Source organism: Solanum stenotomum, chromosome 9 (genome assembly GCF_019186545.1).
Source record: "Solanum stenotomum isolate F172 chromosome 9, ASM1918654v1, whole genome shotgun sequence".
Lineage (NCBI taxonomy): Eukaryota > Viridiplantae > Streptophyta > Magnoliopsida > Solanales > Solanaceae > Solanum > Solanum stenotomum.
Window position 1 is genome coordinate 56,647,872 of NC_064290.1, and position 19,385 is coordinate 56,667,256.

The window sequence follows — 19,385 nt, forward strand, 5'->3', positions numbered from 1 at the left end:
TATTACTACCCTTGGTTCATTTCTTATCTTTTCTTTTGTCAAGTTGCAATATTTGAAAGCAAATTAAATTGGGCATATACTTACAAACTTTGAACTTAGTCAATTTTGAATCTTGCACAAGTGAGATAAAGTCAAGTGTATATATATAATTATAAAACAAGAGTGCATATAAACAGAGTTGAACCAAAGGCTAATAGATGGTGCAAATTGAGATGCATTTCAGTATGGTCGTGTTTTTTGTTTTCATTTGAGGAGTTCTGAATACAAAGTTCGTGCTAAAGTTGATGAATTTTTCAATACAAATACAAAATATGTGCTAAAGTTATCGAGTTTCAAGAAATTCTCATGACCTAAATTCGCCCTTGCTCGCACATTGTGGAGCAGTAGCAAGATAAGATGAAGGAACTGGTTCTTCATTGAGAAATTATTTTCACAACTTACATTGATCTTTATCGATGTTAGTAAGCTCAAGAGCTCGAAAACAATACCCCGTTAGTTCATATTAGAGTTACCAATCCTAACACTTGAACAATAACTAACATCAAATGCAGCCTCAACAATTCTAGGAAAGCCTGACCTATCATCCCATAATTTAAATCATATTTATCTGGTTGTTGTGGTTGGATCTCTTGCACTCATTCAAAATGCGGAGAAAGTTGAGCACGACTTATATGCTTGAATGACAAATAATCAGTTCAGATATTCACGATCAAAAGGTATACAATAGCAAATTGTCACGAGAATGTCATTACAAAACAAAGTAATGATAAGCAGCTACAACTTTGTGTCATTAAATTTATGATTGATATAATTGAGAAAACATTCCAAATGAAGTGGGACACAAGTTTTGTTGTTTGGGCTTAACTTATTAAACGATTAGTAACATTGTTACAAACAAGTTATGGCCCATTCAACTTATTCGAGCTTTCAATAATACCATAGTTCCATTTACGTAGAAATGATCTCCTATGATCATTTACAAATCGAATCGAAATAACCTTTTCATATCTTGTACATGTAAAAAAAAGACATCTTATAAAATGACTACATGGATAAATCTCTCCTAATTAACAACATTAAAGCACATAAATACAATTTACACCGTCAAATTTTCAAGCAATTTTATCTTCTATTATTTTTTGACAGTACATATTGATTTATTATTACAAAAATATAAAGGATCATTTTTGTCATTGTATATGAAAGATGAAAATACATTTAAGACTAAATGCCAAGTTGTCGATTTATAACCTATAGTTNGGGTTGGGCTTAATTTTTTTGGCCCATTTAGGAATGAGGCTTTTTAGCCCAGCCTCGTTTGGCCCGTAGCCTCGTAGGGCCAACCCGCAAGCCTCAGAGGCCAGCCCGTGGGCTATTAATTTTTAAAAATATTTTTTATATATATTTTTAGTAGTGTTTTATTTGTAAAGATTTTATCAATAAATATATTTAAAATATCAATATAAAATGAAGACTATATTTTTTACATATCTTTTACATTTTAGGGTCATTAGCCCACTAAATTTTCTTACTAGCCCAAGTTCATTGCTCCATTATAACTATGAATCTTTGACCTCCTTTACTTTTGTTTTTATGCCTAATTTTCACTTCTCCCTTATTGTCTTGTTTATGAAAATAATGATCATGTAATGTTTTTTTGCTCAGATGAATCTTATGAATGTTGTATCTTGGCTATTATGTATTTGTTTTGTAAATATTCACTGAAGTATGTGTAATTCATGAATGAATTTATGTATGTATTGATGTTGTGTCCATCAAACATCGACGTTCGTATCTTTTCTAAGAGGAAAATGTTGTCCCTTTTTTGGTTGAAGGGCCAACCCGTCCCAACCCATGGCCCGCTTAGGGCTGGGTTGGGCTGCTATTTTATCGGCCCTTTAATTAAAAGGGTCAGCCCGTCCCAACCCATTTAACTCTCTAGCCCGTTAGGGTTGGGTTGGGTTGGGTTGGGCCAGCCCATTTTGACAGCTCTACCTATAGTCCTATAGTTATTGTGTACTAGTGTTAGGCCAATTTCTGTCGGCCCATTAAAGAAAAAGAAAAGTTTAGTACGAAAATTGCCATAAAGTATTTAATGCGATTCTATTTTTTCTAGAGTAATTAACTCTATTACGTATAACAAAAAACAATCAACAAGTTTATCTTTCGTTTGAGAAATATAGCTCCTTAGCGCATATATTTAGAGATTCTATGATTTAATATATATTAGAATAAAAAGAATTAGAAATTAGAAGGAAAATAAAAACTCTTAATAATTGATAGAACCAAGAATAAAATAAAAATTGGCATATTGTAATTTATTGTCATTTTAGGAATGAATTGTAATAATTTCACTTTTCTACGCACACCACGTACCCCACCGGCCCACCCTAAATAGCATGTGATAAATATTTGCTTTAACCTATGTACAATGTTCGATGGACCAATAAATTATAAAAAATTGTGAGCTAATAAATCATTTTAAAGTTATGATTGGTTTGAATGAAAATAATTTTATTTATTTATTGAAAATTAAATAAATATATTACTTATTTGATAATTAATAAATAATACTATCATAAAAATATTTATATAATTTAAATAAATATTATCGAGATAGAATATTTAGAGTCAATTAAACCCAAAAATAAAAATAAAAAAGATAGTCGAGTATTAGAGGAGAAGATTAGTAGAATAGTATAGCATTGTTTAATTTTCCTTATCACTATTAACTTTTTAATAATTTATTTTTAATTTTATTATTACATGTTATTTCATTTACTTCGATTATCATATTCTTTGTTGTTAGAGGAAATTTCACAAATAGACACTAAAAATAACTTAATAAGGCTCCATAACTATAATTTGCTAATAATGATTCGTAGCTACATGTTAGAGGGAGGAGAAAGGCGAGTGAAATTGGGGAGAAGGAGGAGAGAGGCGAGTGAAATTGGGGAGAGGGAGGAGAGAGGCGAGTGAGCTTGGGAAAAGGAGGAGAAAGGCGAGCGAGAGAGGGCAGAGAGTGGAAAGAGGTGAATTGTATTTGTATATCAATCAAATTGTATATGTATATATGTAACTGGTATACATATGTATTTGTATATATGACGAGCGAGATTAGGAAAGGGAGGAGAAATGCGAGCGAGATTAAGAGAGAGAGGAGAGAGGCGAGCGAGAGAGGGCAGAGAGTGGAGAAAGACGAATTGTATTTGTATATCTATCATATAATTGCATATGCATATGTATAATTTAGATTTGTATAAGTGGAAGAGAGGGGAGAAGTGCACGTAATTATAACTAAAAAAAGGCTGCAAGCGATAATTAATTCAAACTATATATGTTAACTAATTAACTAATATATATATATAGAGCTAAAACTCCATTGAAATCGTCTTTCCTACTGTCATAAAGCACCAATAAAACTACATATACGTTAGTATTATCAAATTTCACTTATGAAATTACACTCGATAAAACGAAAAAACAAAAAATGATTGCAAAACGCCAGGGTGATAGTGCTAGAGGTCGGTGGTCGGTGGCCGATAGTCAAAGAAAACGACAATTTCAATTCTTTATTATTTTGTATTATTATAATATATAAATTTCATAATTAAATAATTATAGCTCTCCTCTTTTTGTTTGTTATTTTATTTTATTTTATTCTTTCTCTTTCACTTTTTCCAAATTTCCAACTTTAGAGGAGCCAACTATTTGTAGTTGCCGTCCTCAACTTTATTGCTAAAAACTAGAACTAGAATAACCTATATATAGTGGCTTTAATTTAGTCAATTAATTTAAATTCACAATATTAAAACGTGCCATCAACACTAAATTCCCAAAAGCATATAGGCAATTTACTTTAATTCTTTTTTACAATCATAGTATTTGAATAAATGTGTTTTGATTAATTTTCAGAAAATTATTATGTATATCGAGTAATTTTGTTCATTAAAAATTAGATAAATAAATAAAAGAAGCACTAGTAATTTTATCTTTATCGAAATATGAATTTTTACTTTTCTTTATCTTACTTCATTGATCATTAAAATACATCTTAAAGAACTAAACAGATAAAGACTTACTCATATTTACGTCAAACTACATTGACTTTTTGTTTTTCCATTTTAATTATTTAAAGAGAGAACACAAATTATATTGTATTTATTGTTCATAATGAGATATGATCAAAATTTGTGGGGAATAAATGACATGATTTGTCTTTTCCAATAATAATAAGTATAAAAAATGAAAGGAATACTACTTTTCCAAAATTTACGTATACGTTAACATATTGTCTCATATTACAAAAAAATTTGTCATGATTTACCTTTCTAAATCCACCCACAACCACTATTACTTTGTAATTTAAGACCATCATATATTAGGAGAGAGTGGAATTTTCATAATTTTTTCAAATTACATATGTCTTTATACATAACGTAAAGTGATGTATTTGATCAATAAATTAGATAAAGTGATGTATCAGAGATTAAATGTTAATTTTTTTTAAAGAATATAATAAAATAAATTGTGTATTTAAAATATCGAAATTGAATTAATCATTCACATATACAATAACTAGCGCTTTGATTACTTTAATAATTGACTTAACTCATAAAGCATTTCACATAATGACAAGTATAATTCGTCCATTTATGGATAGATGGTTCAAATAAATAAGTACTTTAGTTTATAAAAAAAAGAAATTATCTAGTTAATACCAATAAAGCTGCTAGTAAACTAAGCAAAGATGATTGGTCAGTTAATTTAATTTTATAAATTTTTTTTTATCAAAAGGAAAAAGTTGAAACCCTTGTATTTAGATATGTACATAAATCGCCGAAAATGAAATTATCCAATCAAATTAAAAAAATTACTACACCAAAATTTAAACTTATCAAACGGAATTAAACTTAAAAAATTTAGTGCTCAATTTCTNTATATAAGTTTTAAATAATTAAGCTGTTAATTATTGTAATGTATAGTATTACTTATATTATTTTTAAATATATTTAAATATTATATGTTAGGTTTTTTATCCTAATTTATATGGCATTGATAGAATTTAAAGTGTCAAATAATTGTTAATTATTGTAATAGATAATATGGAGTATTTAAGTCATTTATAGTATAGTAATTAATATATAATATGTAGTATTTAAGTGTTATATTATGGAATTTGAGAAGTTATTGAAATTTTTATATGTTTTTAAAAATATTTTAAATTCATAACTATATATTTCAATGTACAAGATTTTGTAAAATAAAATCTTTAAAGTTAAATTATAATGTTTTTGAAATTTAAATTATTAAAACATATATAATGATTTTATAGAAAAAATAATATCATATAAAATTAAATGAAAAGGATAATAAATTCAACTTTTACCATGATAAGGTTGAAAAATATTATTTAAGTGGAAGGAGGTGGGGCCCACCTATATATTTTATATAGTAAGTATTGGACATTTGTAATGATTTTATTGGTACAATGGTAGTAAATCCTAGACTCTTCTAATATATAGTAATATGTACATAAATCGCCGAAAATTAAATTATCCAATCAAATTAAAAAATGACTACACCAAAATTTAAACTTATCAAACGGAATTAAACTTCAAAAATTTAGTGTTCAATATCTTTTTTTTTTAATCAATTATTAAATTATTAAAACCAAACCAAATACCAAAACCTCACTTCAATAATATAAAATTGATATGTAGTTATGTAAAAATACTTGTATTTGTTTCAATTTATATGCTATTTTTATATTTCGATATTTAAATAAGTTTAACTTGACCGTAATTATTATTTCATATATCTAAATTCACTAACTATTTTGAAGATTTCATATTCATATTCATATTTACGGTCAAACTTAAGTTATTTAACTGTCAATATTTTGTAGATTTCATACCCATATTCATATCTACGGTTAAGTTTAAATTATTTGACTGTCGAAATTTCAACGATATCACATAAATTGTGACAGACGGAGTAGGGCGGAGTTAATGCTTAGGTGTAAAATTAAAAGATGAGTTGTTGAATGCAGAAGAAGCTAATAACATTTATTTTACCCCACATTATCAAAGTGGGCCTCCATTACCTTAACTGGCTTCATCTCTTCGTAGTCTTTGCGTGTCCACAGCCCAAATCTTCTCCTTCTCTCTCTCTTCCTCCTCTGTTTTTGCTCCAAATCGAAGTAAACACCCATCTCTCTCTGTTGAAGGGTTTTCTATCATTGACAAAAACAGTCAAAGGCTTGAAATTAACAAGAAAACGAAGTTGGTTTAAGCAAATCTTTGGTTTTTTTAGTAAGGTAACTTGTTAATGGCTTATAGTCACTCATATAGTTGTTCAATTTGATGTTTAGACTGGAAATGATAATTTTGTATGTTGAGTAATGGGTAATTGGAGATTCATTGACTTGACGTCTCTGCTTTGCATGAAGTATAAAACAGTTTGTTTTGCTTGCCCATTTTGGATTTACCCATTAGTGTTGACTGGGTGTGTTTAATTTTTTGTGGGGTTGCTGAAATTCTGGGTTTTATTGAGTTTTGTAGGTTTCTGTTGAATCTAAGTGGAAGTTTTTTCGATGGGGTTTGATCTTTTTGTGTTATTGCAGCAGTATTGGGAATCGCAGGGGAAAGGGAGATGTCTTTTGTTGGTGTTATTGTTTCTGATCAATGGCTGCACAGTCAATTCACTCAGGTGGAGCTTCGAACCCTCAAATCGAAAGTATGATTTCGACTCCTTTTCTCTCTGCTTGTTGGATTTGATTGATGTATTGTTTTTTGAATGTGGATGTTGATAATCTGTTGGTTTGTTTGTTTTTTGGGTTCCTTAGTTCATTTCAGTTAAGAGTCAAAATGGTAAAGTTACAATTGGAGACTTACCGCCTTTGATGGCGAAATTAAAGGCTTTCAATGAGATGTTTAATGAGGAAGAGATCCAGAATATCTTGGCTGAATCGGGTTCAGATGTGAATGATGAGATTGATTTCGAAAGCTTCCTTAAAGTGAGTATTTAATCTAGTTATTTGTATTAGTGAGTTCATCTGGTTTGTTTACTCATTGCTGTTGACTGAATGGAAATGAACAATGTAGATTAGTCTAGTAGTTAAACAAAGTTTTCAGGGGTTCTAGCTGATTAACTAGAAAGTGGAATTTGCTTTACGTTCACCTCATTATTCTGAATTTCAGTTTTGTGACATTATGGTCAATTGCTTGTGTTCGACAGACATACTTGAATCTACAAGCTCTAGCTGCCCCAAAAGTAGGCAGTTCTAAAAGTTCGTCCTCATTCCTGAAGGCTTCCACAACTACACTTCTTCACACGATCAGTGAATCAGAGAAGTCATCTTATGTTGCTCATATAAACAGCTATCTAAGAGATGATCCATTCCTAAAGCAATTTCTTCCAATAGATCCAGCTTCAAATGCTTTGTTTGATTTGGCAAAGGATGGAGTTCTTTTATGGTATTTAAACTTAATCTAATTTGTGATGCTCCAAATTATGTGTGAATCTATGACAAAAGTTTCTGTTGGCTCATTGTACTTTTCTTTCTGTGATTCATTAGTAAGCTGATCAACGTAGCTGTACCTGGCACCATAGACGAACGGGCTATTAACATGAAACGAGTAATTAACCCATGGGAGAGAAATGAGAATCACACCCTTTGCCTCAATTCTGCAAAGGCTATTGGATGTACTGTTGTCAATATTGGCACTCAAGACCTGGTTGAAGGACGAGTGAGTTGAATCTTGTCTTCTTCATTTGCATTACCTCAATGTACCTCTGAGTTGTGTGTTTTAATTATTTTTTTTTCCCTATATCTTTGCAGCCTCACCTAGTACTTGGGTTGATTTCTCAAATCATAAAGGTTAGCTCCTGATTTATATTTCTTTGTGTTCTCTGCCTAGCTTTTATGGAGGGATAAAAGGGCACGACAGTTATGGCAGATTATGTTTGGTTAATTGCATAGCACTTGAGATTTGTGTTTATTATACTGACTTTTTTTCTGGCTCTCTCCTCTCCTGTTTCTTGCCGATTGTGGTATCTGAAGATACAACTATTGGCAGATCTCAACCTCCGGAAGACCCCTCAGCTCGTGGAACTTGTGGAAGACAGCAATGTAATTTAATCTCTCTTGTCCGAAGCGGCTCTAGTTTTATTTCCAATCCATGTGCATATCTACGAACTATACAAGCAAATATCTGATTATTGTTAACTTGTTCAGGATGTCGAGGAGCTCATGGGATTAGCTCCAGAAAAACTCTTACTAAAATGGATGAATTTTCATCTCAAGAAAGCCGGTTACAAGAAAACTGTGGCAAATTTTTCTTCTGACTTGAAGGTATAAATATTCTTTTTCTTCTCCCTGACCTCCCAATATCAATTAGTTAAAAAGTTCCCTGTAAAGGAATTCACTTTATTTACCTTGTCAAAATAAAATAGAAGTTCCTTTATTAAGTTCCTTAGAAAGTTAATCATAGAAATGAAGATGCAAAACACATTCCAATCCAGGTCAGGGTATAACATGACAAATAATGTGGTGTAATATCTAAGCTATGCACCTTAACTAATGTTGACCCATTTGGATTTTAAAGCATAGTGGCCTCTTGGCAATCACATATTTCTGCTCTTTCCTGTAGGATGGGGAGGCCTATGCTTACCTGCTTAATGTACTTGCACCAGAGCATTGCAGCCCAGCAACCTTGGATGTCAAGGATCCCACTGAGAGAGCTAACTTAGTTCTTGAGCATGCAGAGAAAATGGATTGCAAAAGATACCTAGATCCTAAGGACATAGTTGAAGGCTCATCCAATTTAAATCTTGCTTTTGTTGCACAAATATTCCATCAGAGGTAGGAAACTAACATAGCTTCTCTCTTTTTATCTTTTCTGGCTCCTGTTGTGGTTGTCCGCGGTATGATAAGTAGGATATAGTTGAAGGTTCAGCCAATTTATATTTTGCTTTTGTTGCACAAATATTCCAGGTAGACGTAGGACCCTAACATGGCTACACTTTTTTTTAATCTTTTGTAGCTCCTTTTGTTGTTGTGCTCAAAACATAATCATAGAAGCACAAGAGGGGTAATCACATTATTTTTGAGGAACATTATAACCACTGTATAATCCAATCATGTATTTGTTGTGCATGCACGACTACATTTTCCTCTCTTTTCTTTCATTGCTTGAGATATCTATTTTGCAAATATTCCTGATTGATGCTCCACTTAGATTCTAAAAGCAATGTGCCTACAAAAGTCACCATCTGCCCTTAACATTTAATGAAGTTCTGGAGCCTTCTGTTGTCATTCTAAGTATGAATCAGGCTGATCTCTGCGTTTTCAGTTTTCTTGTTATATTATTTTGGTTTTGGTTTGAGTCGCTAAAGGAGAGGGTGATGCTAGTTTTTTAGTTGAAGCAGATGGCCATTTTTGAGACATGGGTTTCTTTTTCAGGAGTGGGTTGTCTACAGACAGCAAGAAGGTATCCTATGCAGAGATGATGACAGATGACGAGCTAATTTCCAGAGAGGAGAGATGCTTTCGATTATGGATTAATAGTCTTGGGATAAACTCTTATGTCAATAATTTGTTTGAAGATGTAAGAAATGGGTAAGTGATTGGCCTTGTTACATGGATCACTCCAGATATGAAAACGGACACCTGCTAGTAAAAGGTGTAACTGGAATTTGTAGGTAGAATTTAGCTCTGCCTCAACTTTACCATTTATTTTTGTAGATGGGTACTTCTGGAGGTGTTGGACAAGGTTTCTCCAGGATCTGTTAATTGGAAGCACGCAACCAAACCTCCAATAAAAATGCCGTTTAGGAAAGTTGAAAACTGCAACCAAGTTGTCAAGATTGGGAAGCAGTTGAAGCTTTCCCTTGTAAATGTGGGAGGAAATGATTTTGTCCAAGGGAATAAGAAGCTTATACTTGGTAATGTCTCAGAATCTATTTTGTTTGTTTCACATGTGAAAAGTGAGGCTTGTTTCTCTTCTTGTCTATGTGTGAATGTAATCACTTCCAAGCTTTATGAGCTTCCAAGATTCTATGATTAATACAATTGGGCTATTACTTTATTCAAGCTTATTGATGGTATTGTGTATTATAAATGATTCCATCAAGGAACTTTTGGGTTGTTTTCCTACTATAATCATTCTCAGTGTGATGTGTATAATGATTCATCTTCAGTAAGCTAGCAAGCTAAGACGCAACATTTTTCTTACATAGTAAGATGTGTCCAGTTATTGTGGTGCTAAAAGTAAAGAAATCTTCCAGGACCCTGTAAATGAGTAGTCTCGAAAATTGGATTATAATTTTAACGGATGCGGAATTTTAGTTGTATTATTCTCAAAGCTTGTAAATGTGGTTGCACATATTGAATCATCATAAATCATGGTTTAGCAGTCTTGCCTAATACGTGAGCCCCTCCTTACTGATGATCTGTTATTATGCATCCTCAGCAGTGAACTTTTTGATTTTGTGTTTTCTTTTATGTGATTATGTTGTTTTATGCAACTAAATACCTTAGTTTTGCTTCTTTGAATGATATGCTTTACGACATATGCAAGCCTTGTAATTAGTGCTTCTTAGCACATCACTTATGTATTCATATATACATTCTTTTCCAGCTTTCCTGTGGCAGTTGATGAGGTTTAATATGCTTCAGCTTTTGAAGAACTTGAGATCACGTTTCCGAGGGAAGGAGATTACGGATGCTGATATTCTCGCTTGGGCAAACAAAAAAGTTAAAAACACTGGAAGAACATCTAAAATGGAGAGTTTTAAGGTGAAGTATCACCAGTTCCTGTTCAATTGGCGTAATTTCAACTTTGTCTATGTGATTTTAACTTACAATTAGTGTTTTTTGTTCAGGATAAGAGCCTTTCAAGTGGATTATTCTTTCTCGAGCTTCTCAGTGCTGTGGAGCCAAGGGTTGTTAATTGGAATCTTGTCACCAAGGGTGAAAGTGGTATGGAGTTCATTCGTGCAAAATTTAATTTTTCTAGTCTTTTTTTCTCTTCTTGGGGCATGGAGGAAGGTCATTTCCCAGTCACTCTCCGTTACTTAACTGCCGCAGGCTTCTCTTTCACTTACACAATCAAGAATGTCAACTTGCACTTGCAATATTGAATTCAGCTTTCTAGCGTGAACAACTAGCTTTTAACTCTTCCTTAGTGTTAAAAATACGGATTGAGGAATTTGAATTTCTAGAGGGTGCAACTTACTTTCTAGGCTTTTAATGCTTGCGGTCTTCTATCTAACATCATCCAAAAGAATATCAAGTTTCTCAAAAGGGTCATAGTACGACAGGGTTTTACACATTCTGATTTTTCATTCTACTTATTGTCATCTTATGGGATGAAGTGCTCCAAACTGAAATTTCTTTTGTTCCGTGACAGATGAGGAAAAGAAGTTGAATGCTACTTATATCATCAGTGTTGCACGGAAACTTGGGTGTTCTATCTTTCTGTTGCCTGAGGATATCATGGAGGTGAGTATGCTGTCATGTTGAATTGCTGCTAGTAGTTCCTGTATCCATTATAGTAGGCTTAACAAGAACCAGATAGATACAACACAAACTTTCCAAGGTAAAAAGAATTTAAAACCTTCTAGGACTTTTAAGACATGTTTAAAACAGACTATTTGACAAGTGAGACTAGCTCTAGTGGTTGAGCATCTCCACCATCAATTGGTAGGTTGAAGGTTCGAGTCACGCTGGATGGAGGGTAAATGGGAACACTATTGATCCTTTTGATGGGGTGGGTGGGGTAAAAAACAGACTAATCTTTGTCCACTTGCAATACAGAGAAAGTATGCCTGCGTCTGCTTCTTCATGTATTCTTTTCTGTGCAAAGATGTATTCCTGAGACCTGATTATGACACTATCCTTCTTGGGGTCACGTGTGGACAGGTTAACCAAAAGATGATCCTCACTCTCACTGCCAGTATCATGTACTGGAGCCTTCAGCAGACAGCGGACGATATAGAGTCTCCTGCGAGTACTGTTGCATCTGATGCATCACCAGCAAGATCTATGAATGGCTCTATGTCCCCCTATACCGCTGCTTCACCTGATGCATCCCCTGCACCTTCAATTAGTGGAGCATCATCGGCTACTCCTGATGCATCTCCAGCACCATCTGTAAACGGAGATGATGAAACCCCACTTATTGCTGAAGTGTCAAAGTTGGAGTTGGCTGCTGACTATGCACCATCTGATACTCCTGAAGTGTCAAAGTTGAAGTTGGCTGCTGACGATGCACCATTTGATGCTACTGAAGTTTCAAAGTTGAAGTTGGCTGCTGACGATGCACCATCTGATACTGCTGAAGTGTCAAAAGTGGAGTTGGCTGTTGACAACGCACCATCTGATACTACTGAAGTGTCAAAAGTGGAGTTGGCTGCTGAGGACGCACCATCTGATACTACTGAAGGGTCAAAATTGGAGTTGTTTGCTGACTACGCACCATCTGATACTACGGAAGTGTCAAAATTGGAGTTGGCTGCTGAGGACGCACCATCTGATACTACTGAAGGGTCAAAATTGGAGTTGGTTACTGGCGATGCACCATCTGATACTACTGAAGTGTCAAAGCTGGAGGTGGCTGCTGACGATGCACCATCTGATACGTTAGCATCTCCAATGCAGTCTCAAAATGCAGAGATACCATCAGATGCACCCTCATCCTCACTACTTGAGGATACACAACAACAGTACAGCCTCTTCTCATGAAGTTGAAAATGAAGGTACAAAACCAGATAATGAACAATAGTTAAACGTTTTTGTCTTTACAGCTACGAGGAACAAATAATAAGCTAGGGGGAGAAAGCAAGAAGAACGAACATAAACGAAGAGAACATACATGTGTTTTTAGATGAATTATACTCGAGTGCGAAATGCATTTAGATACAACTATAGATAAAAGTACACAATGTTATCAACTCAGCACAATAGTACCTCTGGAAGAATCAACTGTACTATTTCCAATTTTGTTTCCTGCTACTTTTATGTAGTTTTTTTTTTCTCATCTGAATGTAAGTAGAATTTGATTCATTAGATGTTTGATTTATATTTTGAAAATATTCACTGATTCATACTTTTTATTTTATTTTTTGAGGTTGCAACACTAATATAATAATGGAGAAGGGAAGAACAATAANTTGAGGATACACAACAACAGTACAGCCTCTTCTCATGAAGTTGAAAATGAAGGTACAAAACCAGATAATGAACAATAGTTAAACGTTTTTGTCTTTACAGCTACGAGGAACAAATAATAAGCTAGGGGGAGAAAGCAAGAAGAACGAACATAAACGAAGAGAACATACATGTGTTTTTAGATGAATTATACTCAGGTGCGAAATGCTTTTAGATACAAATATAGATAAAAGTACACAATGTTATCAAATCAGCACGATAGTACCTCTGGAAGAATCAACTGTACTATTTCCAATTTTGCTTCCTGCTACTTTTATGTAGTTTTTTTTTTTTACTCATCTGAATGTAAGTAGAATTTGATTCATTAGATGTATGGTTTATATTTTGAAAATGTTCTCAGTGATTCATATTTTTATTTTATTTTTTGAGGTTGCAACACTGATATAATAATGAAGAAGGGAAGAACAATAAAAATGCTATGTATTTTTTCATTTGATTTAGTGTAAACATACTATTTATATAAGTGTAGTTTTTGAATGATGAAGTTAACGTTTTCAATTCTTTTTGGTGCAAATGTAGTACTATATATATATATATATTATTACTTCCAATCGTGTTTTCTTTCGTGCGACTAAGACTTTTAAAATTTGTGGTCTCACACATTTTTCAAGTAATATTTAGCCATCCCTTGTCAATTTTCAAGGGAGGGATGTAACACGAGAACTTGACCATTCATTCTAATACTATTCTTGTTTAAACACGTTGAACTTTAAAATTCTAATGAGATTCAATATGTTCAATTCTTAGTAGTTTTCCGCACAACTTATGTGATTAGTTTGCTTTAAAAAAAAAACAAGATTTCACTCAGAATATATGAATGAATAAACAAACAAACTTTGCACAATTAACTTACGTATAATACACATTTTCACATCATTTCTCAAGGTCCATAAATAGAAGACATTACCATAGATCTATAATATATTAAAACTTGTGATATAATTAAAAGTTTTTTTTTTTTTAATCTCTAAAAAAAAAAATGTCTTCAAATTATATTTGTTTCTCTGTAATTCCCTCTCTTTCTTACTGCTATTTCTTCTCTGCCAAAATCCCAAAAGGTATTCCAAGGCTAATTTCACTTCTCCCCATTTTTTACCTCTTCACAATCCTCCCACTTTACTTTTCTTCTGCATTTCTCACAGCAATCACCACTTTCTCCATTACATGGCTTGCCATCTTCAAGCTCGTACTCTTCGCTTTCGATCAAGGTCCGTTGATTAACAATGCACCCAATCCGAAAATCATATCACTCCCCGTCTTCATTTCCATAGCTGCTCTACCTCTCAGAACCACCTTTACCCCGAACCAAAACAGAAAAAACCCGATGAATTCAGCTGTACAACTTGTCATATTCGCTGTAATCATGGAGATTATTCTTCATCACAAAAATGAAATTCATCCAAAATTAGTGTTGATTTTCTACAGTGTGATGATTTTCCTTATGATTGATATACTAATTGCGTTGTCTTCTCTTGTCGTTAAGAATTTTCTGTGTTTAGACATAGAAATTGAATCACCATCGAATGAACCTTATTTCTCAACTTCGCTACAGGATTTTTGGGGACGAAGATGGAACCTCACCGTAACACATACGCTGCGTTTCACTGTATATAATCCGGTGAGGTTAGTGTTGTTGAATGTGATTGGTAGAAAGTGGGCCCAACATAGTGCCTCGCTGGCAACTTTTTTAGTTTCGGGATTAATGCATGAGCTGATATTTTACTACGTTAATAATGGTGTGAGACCTTCCGGAGAAATAACGGGCTTTTTTGTGTTACACGGGCTTTGTTTAATGGTGGAGATTGAAGTAAAGAAGGCTTTGAAAGATACGTTGCAGTTGCCTGGGCTTGTTTCGGGCCTGTTAACTGTTGGGTTTGTGGTGGTTACTGCATTTGGGCTTTTTTTTCCACCAATAATTAGGAGTGGTGTAGATGAAAGTATACTTGAAGAAGTTGGGTTTTGCTTTGATTTCCTTAAAGATAAAATGCTTCAATTTGTAATTTTTGATAAAATTTGTAATTTTGGATACTAATAGAAAAGTTGATTTGTGCAATTTGGATAATTGTACTTTTCACTTTTGGTATTATATAAACACTATTGGTAAATTTAAGACCTGGTCTTTTCATACACATATATTCAACTTAACTAAGTTCTATAGAATGGTAATTAAACTGACTTTATTGTATGAGGTGGAATGTTGATCAATCAAGATCTCTTATGTTCAGAAGGTTCAAGTTGTGAGAATGAGAATATTGAGATAGATGTGTGAGCATATTAGGAGAGATGACATTAAGAATGAGAATATTCGAAACAAGAAAGGAGTTGCTTTTGTGGTGAACATGATGAGAGAAGTAGAATAAAATGGTTTGGGTATGTGAAGAGGAGATGGACAGATGGTCCGATGAACTGTTCTCTTGAAGCTAGCCTTTATTCTTTTTGAAAGTCATGACAGACGGACCCGTTTTGAGTTCGCTTCCTGTTTAGCTTGACTTTTCCTTTTTCCGATGGTTGCTCCTATAACTCGGGATTGAAGCTTCTATTAGCGTTGGAGGTGTGAGAGGTTGAATATAATGGATACGAAGAGAGGTAGATATATGCCGAAGAAATATTGGAGAGGGGTGATTAAACGGGACATAATGCAACTTCAACTTATTGAGTATATGACTTTAATTTAGATATGAGGATATATGGAGGTCACGAGTTAGAGTAAAATTGTTAGAAGATAGTTGAGCGTTGTCTTGTTTTTCGACATGATTAGGCTTTGGTTGTAGTAGGTAGTATGTTATTTGTTGTAGCATTAGCCTTATTATTCATGTAGTTTCTTGTTTTTAATATATGTTACCTTATGTTATTTATTGTGTATTGGTCATCGCATTATTTTTTTGTTATTAATGTTTCTTTTCTGAATACTCTATACAACTTTCCTTATTAATTGTCCTATTTTCTGTATTGTTGTTTTTCCTTTTCATTACTAATTTGTAGAGGTGTACTTGAGCAAAGGGTCATTCATAAACAATTTTTCTACCTCCACGAAGTATGAGTAAGATATGCGTATATTTTATCCGCTCAGATCTCACGTGAGGGATTTTATTATTGTGTGATTGAAAGTGTATTTTTTGAATGGTATAGTTTTGAATGTTGGATGTTTGGTGGGCTAAGCCATAATGGGGTGAATGTCGTGTTAGAATTATACTACTACATTATTAATGGCTTTTGTGTGGTACCAAAGGTATAACCATTTTGTGGTCTTTATTTCATTCACTTTTAACTATGTTTGGTAGGTAAAAATAGGTCAATTTGAAGTCAATAAAAAAGTAAAACACACACGCTCCTTTTGCTAGTGCAATAGATCATCAAAGGAGATTACTTGCCACTGCAATAACTAAGAGGTTTACGTATCATTAATTTAAGATCAAGAAATTTAAAAGTCTTATTTACGTTCTAAAATTTCAAGTCAAGTCAAAATAGATAAATAAATTGAAATGGAAGTAAGAAACACTTCACCTAATAGACTAACAAATTGTGTATATTCTAATGATTTTTTCATCGTACTTCATGTTTTATATGAATGTAGCATTTGTTGATTTTTTTTAAAAAAAAATTGGTATGAGAGATCTTTTAGTATGTTAGGCAAGATATTTTTGAAATAAAAAATTAGTAATATTTGATTTCTTTGTTTGGTTATTAACTTTTGGAGAAATTATATCATAATTAATAATTAATATTAGAATAGAATAATAGAGCAAGATAAAATAATGACAGTGACGAAAAAATATCATGAGATCCTCAAAAGTCAACTCTTATTTCTACTAAAGAAGGTTAAAGATATTTTTTAGTAAATAAGTAATTTTTAAAAAATTATATAATGTATATTATTTCTAATAAAACAAATCAAACAATCAATAAAAATCATAATTGTAATTTAAATCAAACAATCCCTACATTATTACCACCAAAAGATGTAGTGCAATTGATGAGTATGTTCCTTCCTTAATTAAATATCTCGAATTCGAGTCCTGGATATAGAAAAATCTTAAATAGGGAGCACTTCTCCTCAAAAGAGTTTCTACGCGACTCAATTTTATAATAATCAGGTTCTAATACGAATACAAGATATAGAATAGGAAATTTTTTTTTTAAAAAAACTACATTAATACTTGTAGTTGTGCTTTCTTTGGTGTGACACATGTATATCCCATTTGTGGTCCTTATTTAATTCACTTCTAAGTACTCTAGTTTGGTAGGTGAAAATAGATCAATAGAAAACACACACACTCTCCTTTTGTTAGTTCATAAAGAGAGGGGAAAAATCCAAAAAATAACCAAAGTCCAAGAAAATGTCATCAATTAACATTTGTCTCTCTATAATCCTCTCTCTTTGTTACTCCTATTTCATATCATCCAAAATCCCCAAAGGTATTCCAAGGCTAATTTCACTTCTACCCATTTTTTACCTCTTCACAATCCTCCCACTTTACTTTTCTTCTCCATTTCTTATAGCACTCACCACTTTTTTCATTACTTGGCTTGCCAATTTCAAACTCCTTCTTTTTGCTTTTAATCAAGGCCCTCTTTCTTCTTTCACCTCAAAAAATGCAACAAATCTCCCTATATTCATTTTTATGGCTTCCCTTCCTCTAAGATCCAAACAAAATACCCCTATCAAAAACCCCACCAAGAAAATCCCATTAAATCTAGGTTTAGAATTTGTCCTTTTTGCAATTTTCTTGGAGTTGACTTTTCATCACAAAAGTCAGCTCCACCCTAAATTAATCTTGATTTGTTATTGTTTCTTGGTTTTTCTCATAATTGATATTCTTGTAGCATTATCTAGCAATATTGTTAAAATAATCTTAGTGGGGTTTGAGTTAGAATTAGAGCCACCATCAAATGAACCTTATTTATCAACTTCCCTTCAAGATTTTTGGGGAAATAGGTGGAACCTCACCGTAACCAATACACTGCGTCTCACCATATATAGCCCTCTGAGGTCAGCATTGTCAGAAGTTGTCGGGAGAACGTGGGCCCTACGTGTTGCCATGCTGGCAACTTTTGTCGTATCCGGTTTAATGCATGAGCTTTTGTTTTATTACGTTAATCGTGTGAGCCCTTCGTGGGAAATGACGGGCTTTTTTGTGTTACACGGGCTTTGTGTGATGGTGGAGATTGGTGTTAAGAGGGCTTTGAAAGATATGTGGCGGTTACCGGGCTTTGTTTCGGGCCTGTTAACGGTTGGGTTTGTGGTGGTTACTGCTTTTGGGCTTTTTTTTCCACCAATAATTAAGAATGGTGCTGATGAAAGGGTACTTGAAGAAGTTGGGTTTTGCTTTGACTTCATCAAAGATAAAATGGTTCAATTTGTTGGTTATTTTAGATAAAATTTGTAATTGTTGGTTATTAATAGAAAAGTTGATTTGTTCATTTTGGATAATTGTAATATATCATTGTTGTTATATTATAATTTTTATGTTCGTTAGATAAGGCGCATGTGTTATGCTTTTGCTTGTGGAATGGGGGGCTATGGAAAAGTGGGTTGCTCTTACTTATGTTCACTTTCGTTTTAGAAGTCAGAACTTATATTTACATCTCAAACAAAAATCTTATGCCTCCAAGTGGCTATTTGGTAAAGGATTAATCAAAAGAGCCCATTATGGCAGCCCAAGTCCAGTAATTCTGGGTTGGGCTTGTACTTTAGGCCCATTTATGGATTGAAACATCATATGGGCATATGGGTAATCATACTAAGAGCCCGTTTGGATTGACTTAAAAAAAGTAACTTTTAAAAAGTAACTTTTTAAAGTGCTGGAACTTATTTTTAAAATAAGTAGTCATGTGTTTGGATAAAAGTGTTGCAGTTGAAAAAAAAGTTGTTGATGTGTTTGGCAAATAAGTGCTGATAAACACTTTTTTTTATCAAAATGTCTGAAATACCCTTTGAACTGTTAACATGATAAAAAGTTGATTAATTTAAGGTTTTTATACTTAAAACAAAAATTAAAACAAAATTAATTTATGTTTTACATCCATAAGTAATAATATTTTTCTATCATTCACATATTTCTTTACCACCTTATAAGAGGAATATAAATTCATATTTCAGAAATAATAATAATAAAATAATAATAAAATAATAGTAATAATAATAATAGTA

General features: G+C 32.8%; 3 protein-coding genes across 4 annotated transcripts; all 3 read left to right on the forward strand.

Moving 5' to 3' along the window:
• Positions 1-6,108: 6,108 nt before the first annotated feature.
• LOC125875645 (fimbrin-1-like) lies at positions 6,109-13,124 on the forward strand. Of its 2 annotated transcripts, none has more exons than XM_049556647.1 (15): positions 6,109-6,319; positions 6,626-6,738; positions 6,848-7,018; positions 7,240-7,478; positions 7,580-7,751; positions 7,844-7,882; positions 8,066-8,134; positions 8,240-8,356; positions 8,655-8,866; positions 9,467-9,622; positions 9,749-9,948; positions 10,644-10,801; positions 10,888-10,984; positions 11,415-11,506; positions 11,927-13,124. In XM_049556647.1, the coding sequence occupies exons 2-15, from the start codon at positions 6,655-6,657 to the stop codon at positions 12,746-12,748; spliced, it is 2,628 nt and encodes an 875-aa protein (XP_049412604.1). In that variant the 5' UTR covers positions 6,109-6,319; positions 6,626-6,654; the 3' UTR covers positions 12,749-13,124. The 2 variants fall into 2 exon arrangements, with proteins under 2 accessions (XP_049412604.1, XP_049412605.1); XM_049556648.1 differs by having other exon boundaries at positions 6,629-6,738.
• A 1,035-nt stretch (positions 13,125-14,159) lies between these two features.
• Positions 14,160-15,325, forward strand: LOC125875656 (probable long-chain-alcohol O-fatty-acyltransferase 5). The gene has a single exon (XM_049556665.1). The coding sequence runs from the start codon at positions 14,214-14,216 to the stop codon at positions 15,264-15,266; it is 1,053 nt and encodes a 350-aa protein (XP_049412622.1). The 5' UTR covers positions 14,160-14,213; the 3' UTR covers positions 15,267-15,325.
• Positions 15,326-17,536: 2,211 nt separating this feature from the next.
• Positions 17,537-18,689, forward strand: LOC125875657 (probable long-chain-alcohol O-fatty-acyltransferase 5). Its single transcript, XM_049556666.1, has one exon. It carries the CDS (start codon positions 17,572-17,574, stop codon positions 18,610-18,612), a length of 1,041 nt encoding a protein of 346 aa, XP_049412623.1. The 5' UTR covers positions 17,537-17,571; the 3' UTR covers positions 18,613-18,689.
• Positions 18,690-19,385: the final 696 nt, after the last annotated feature.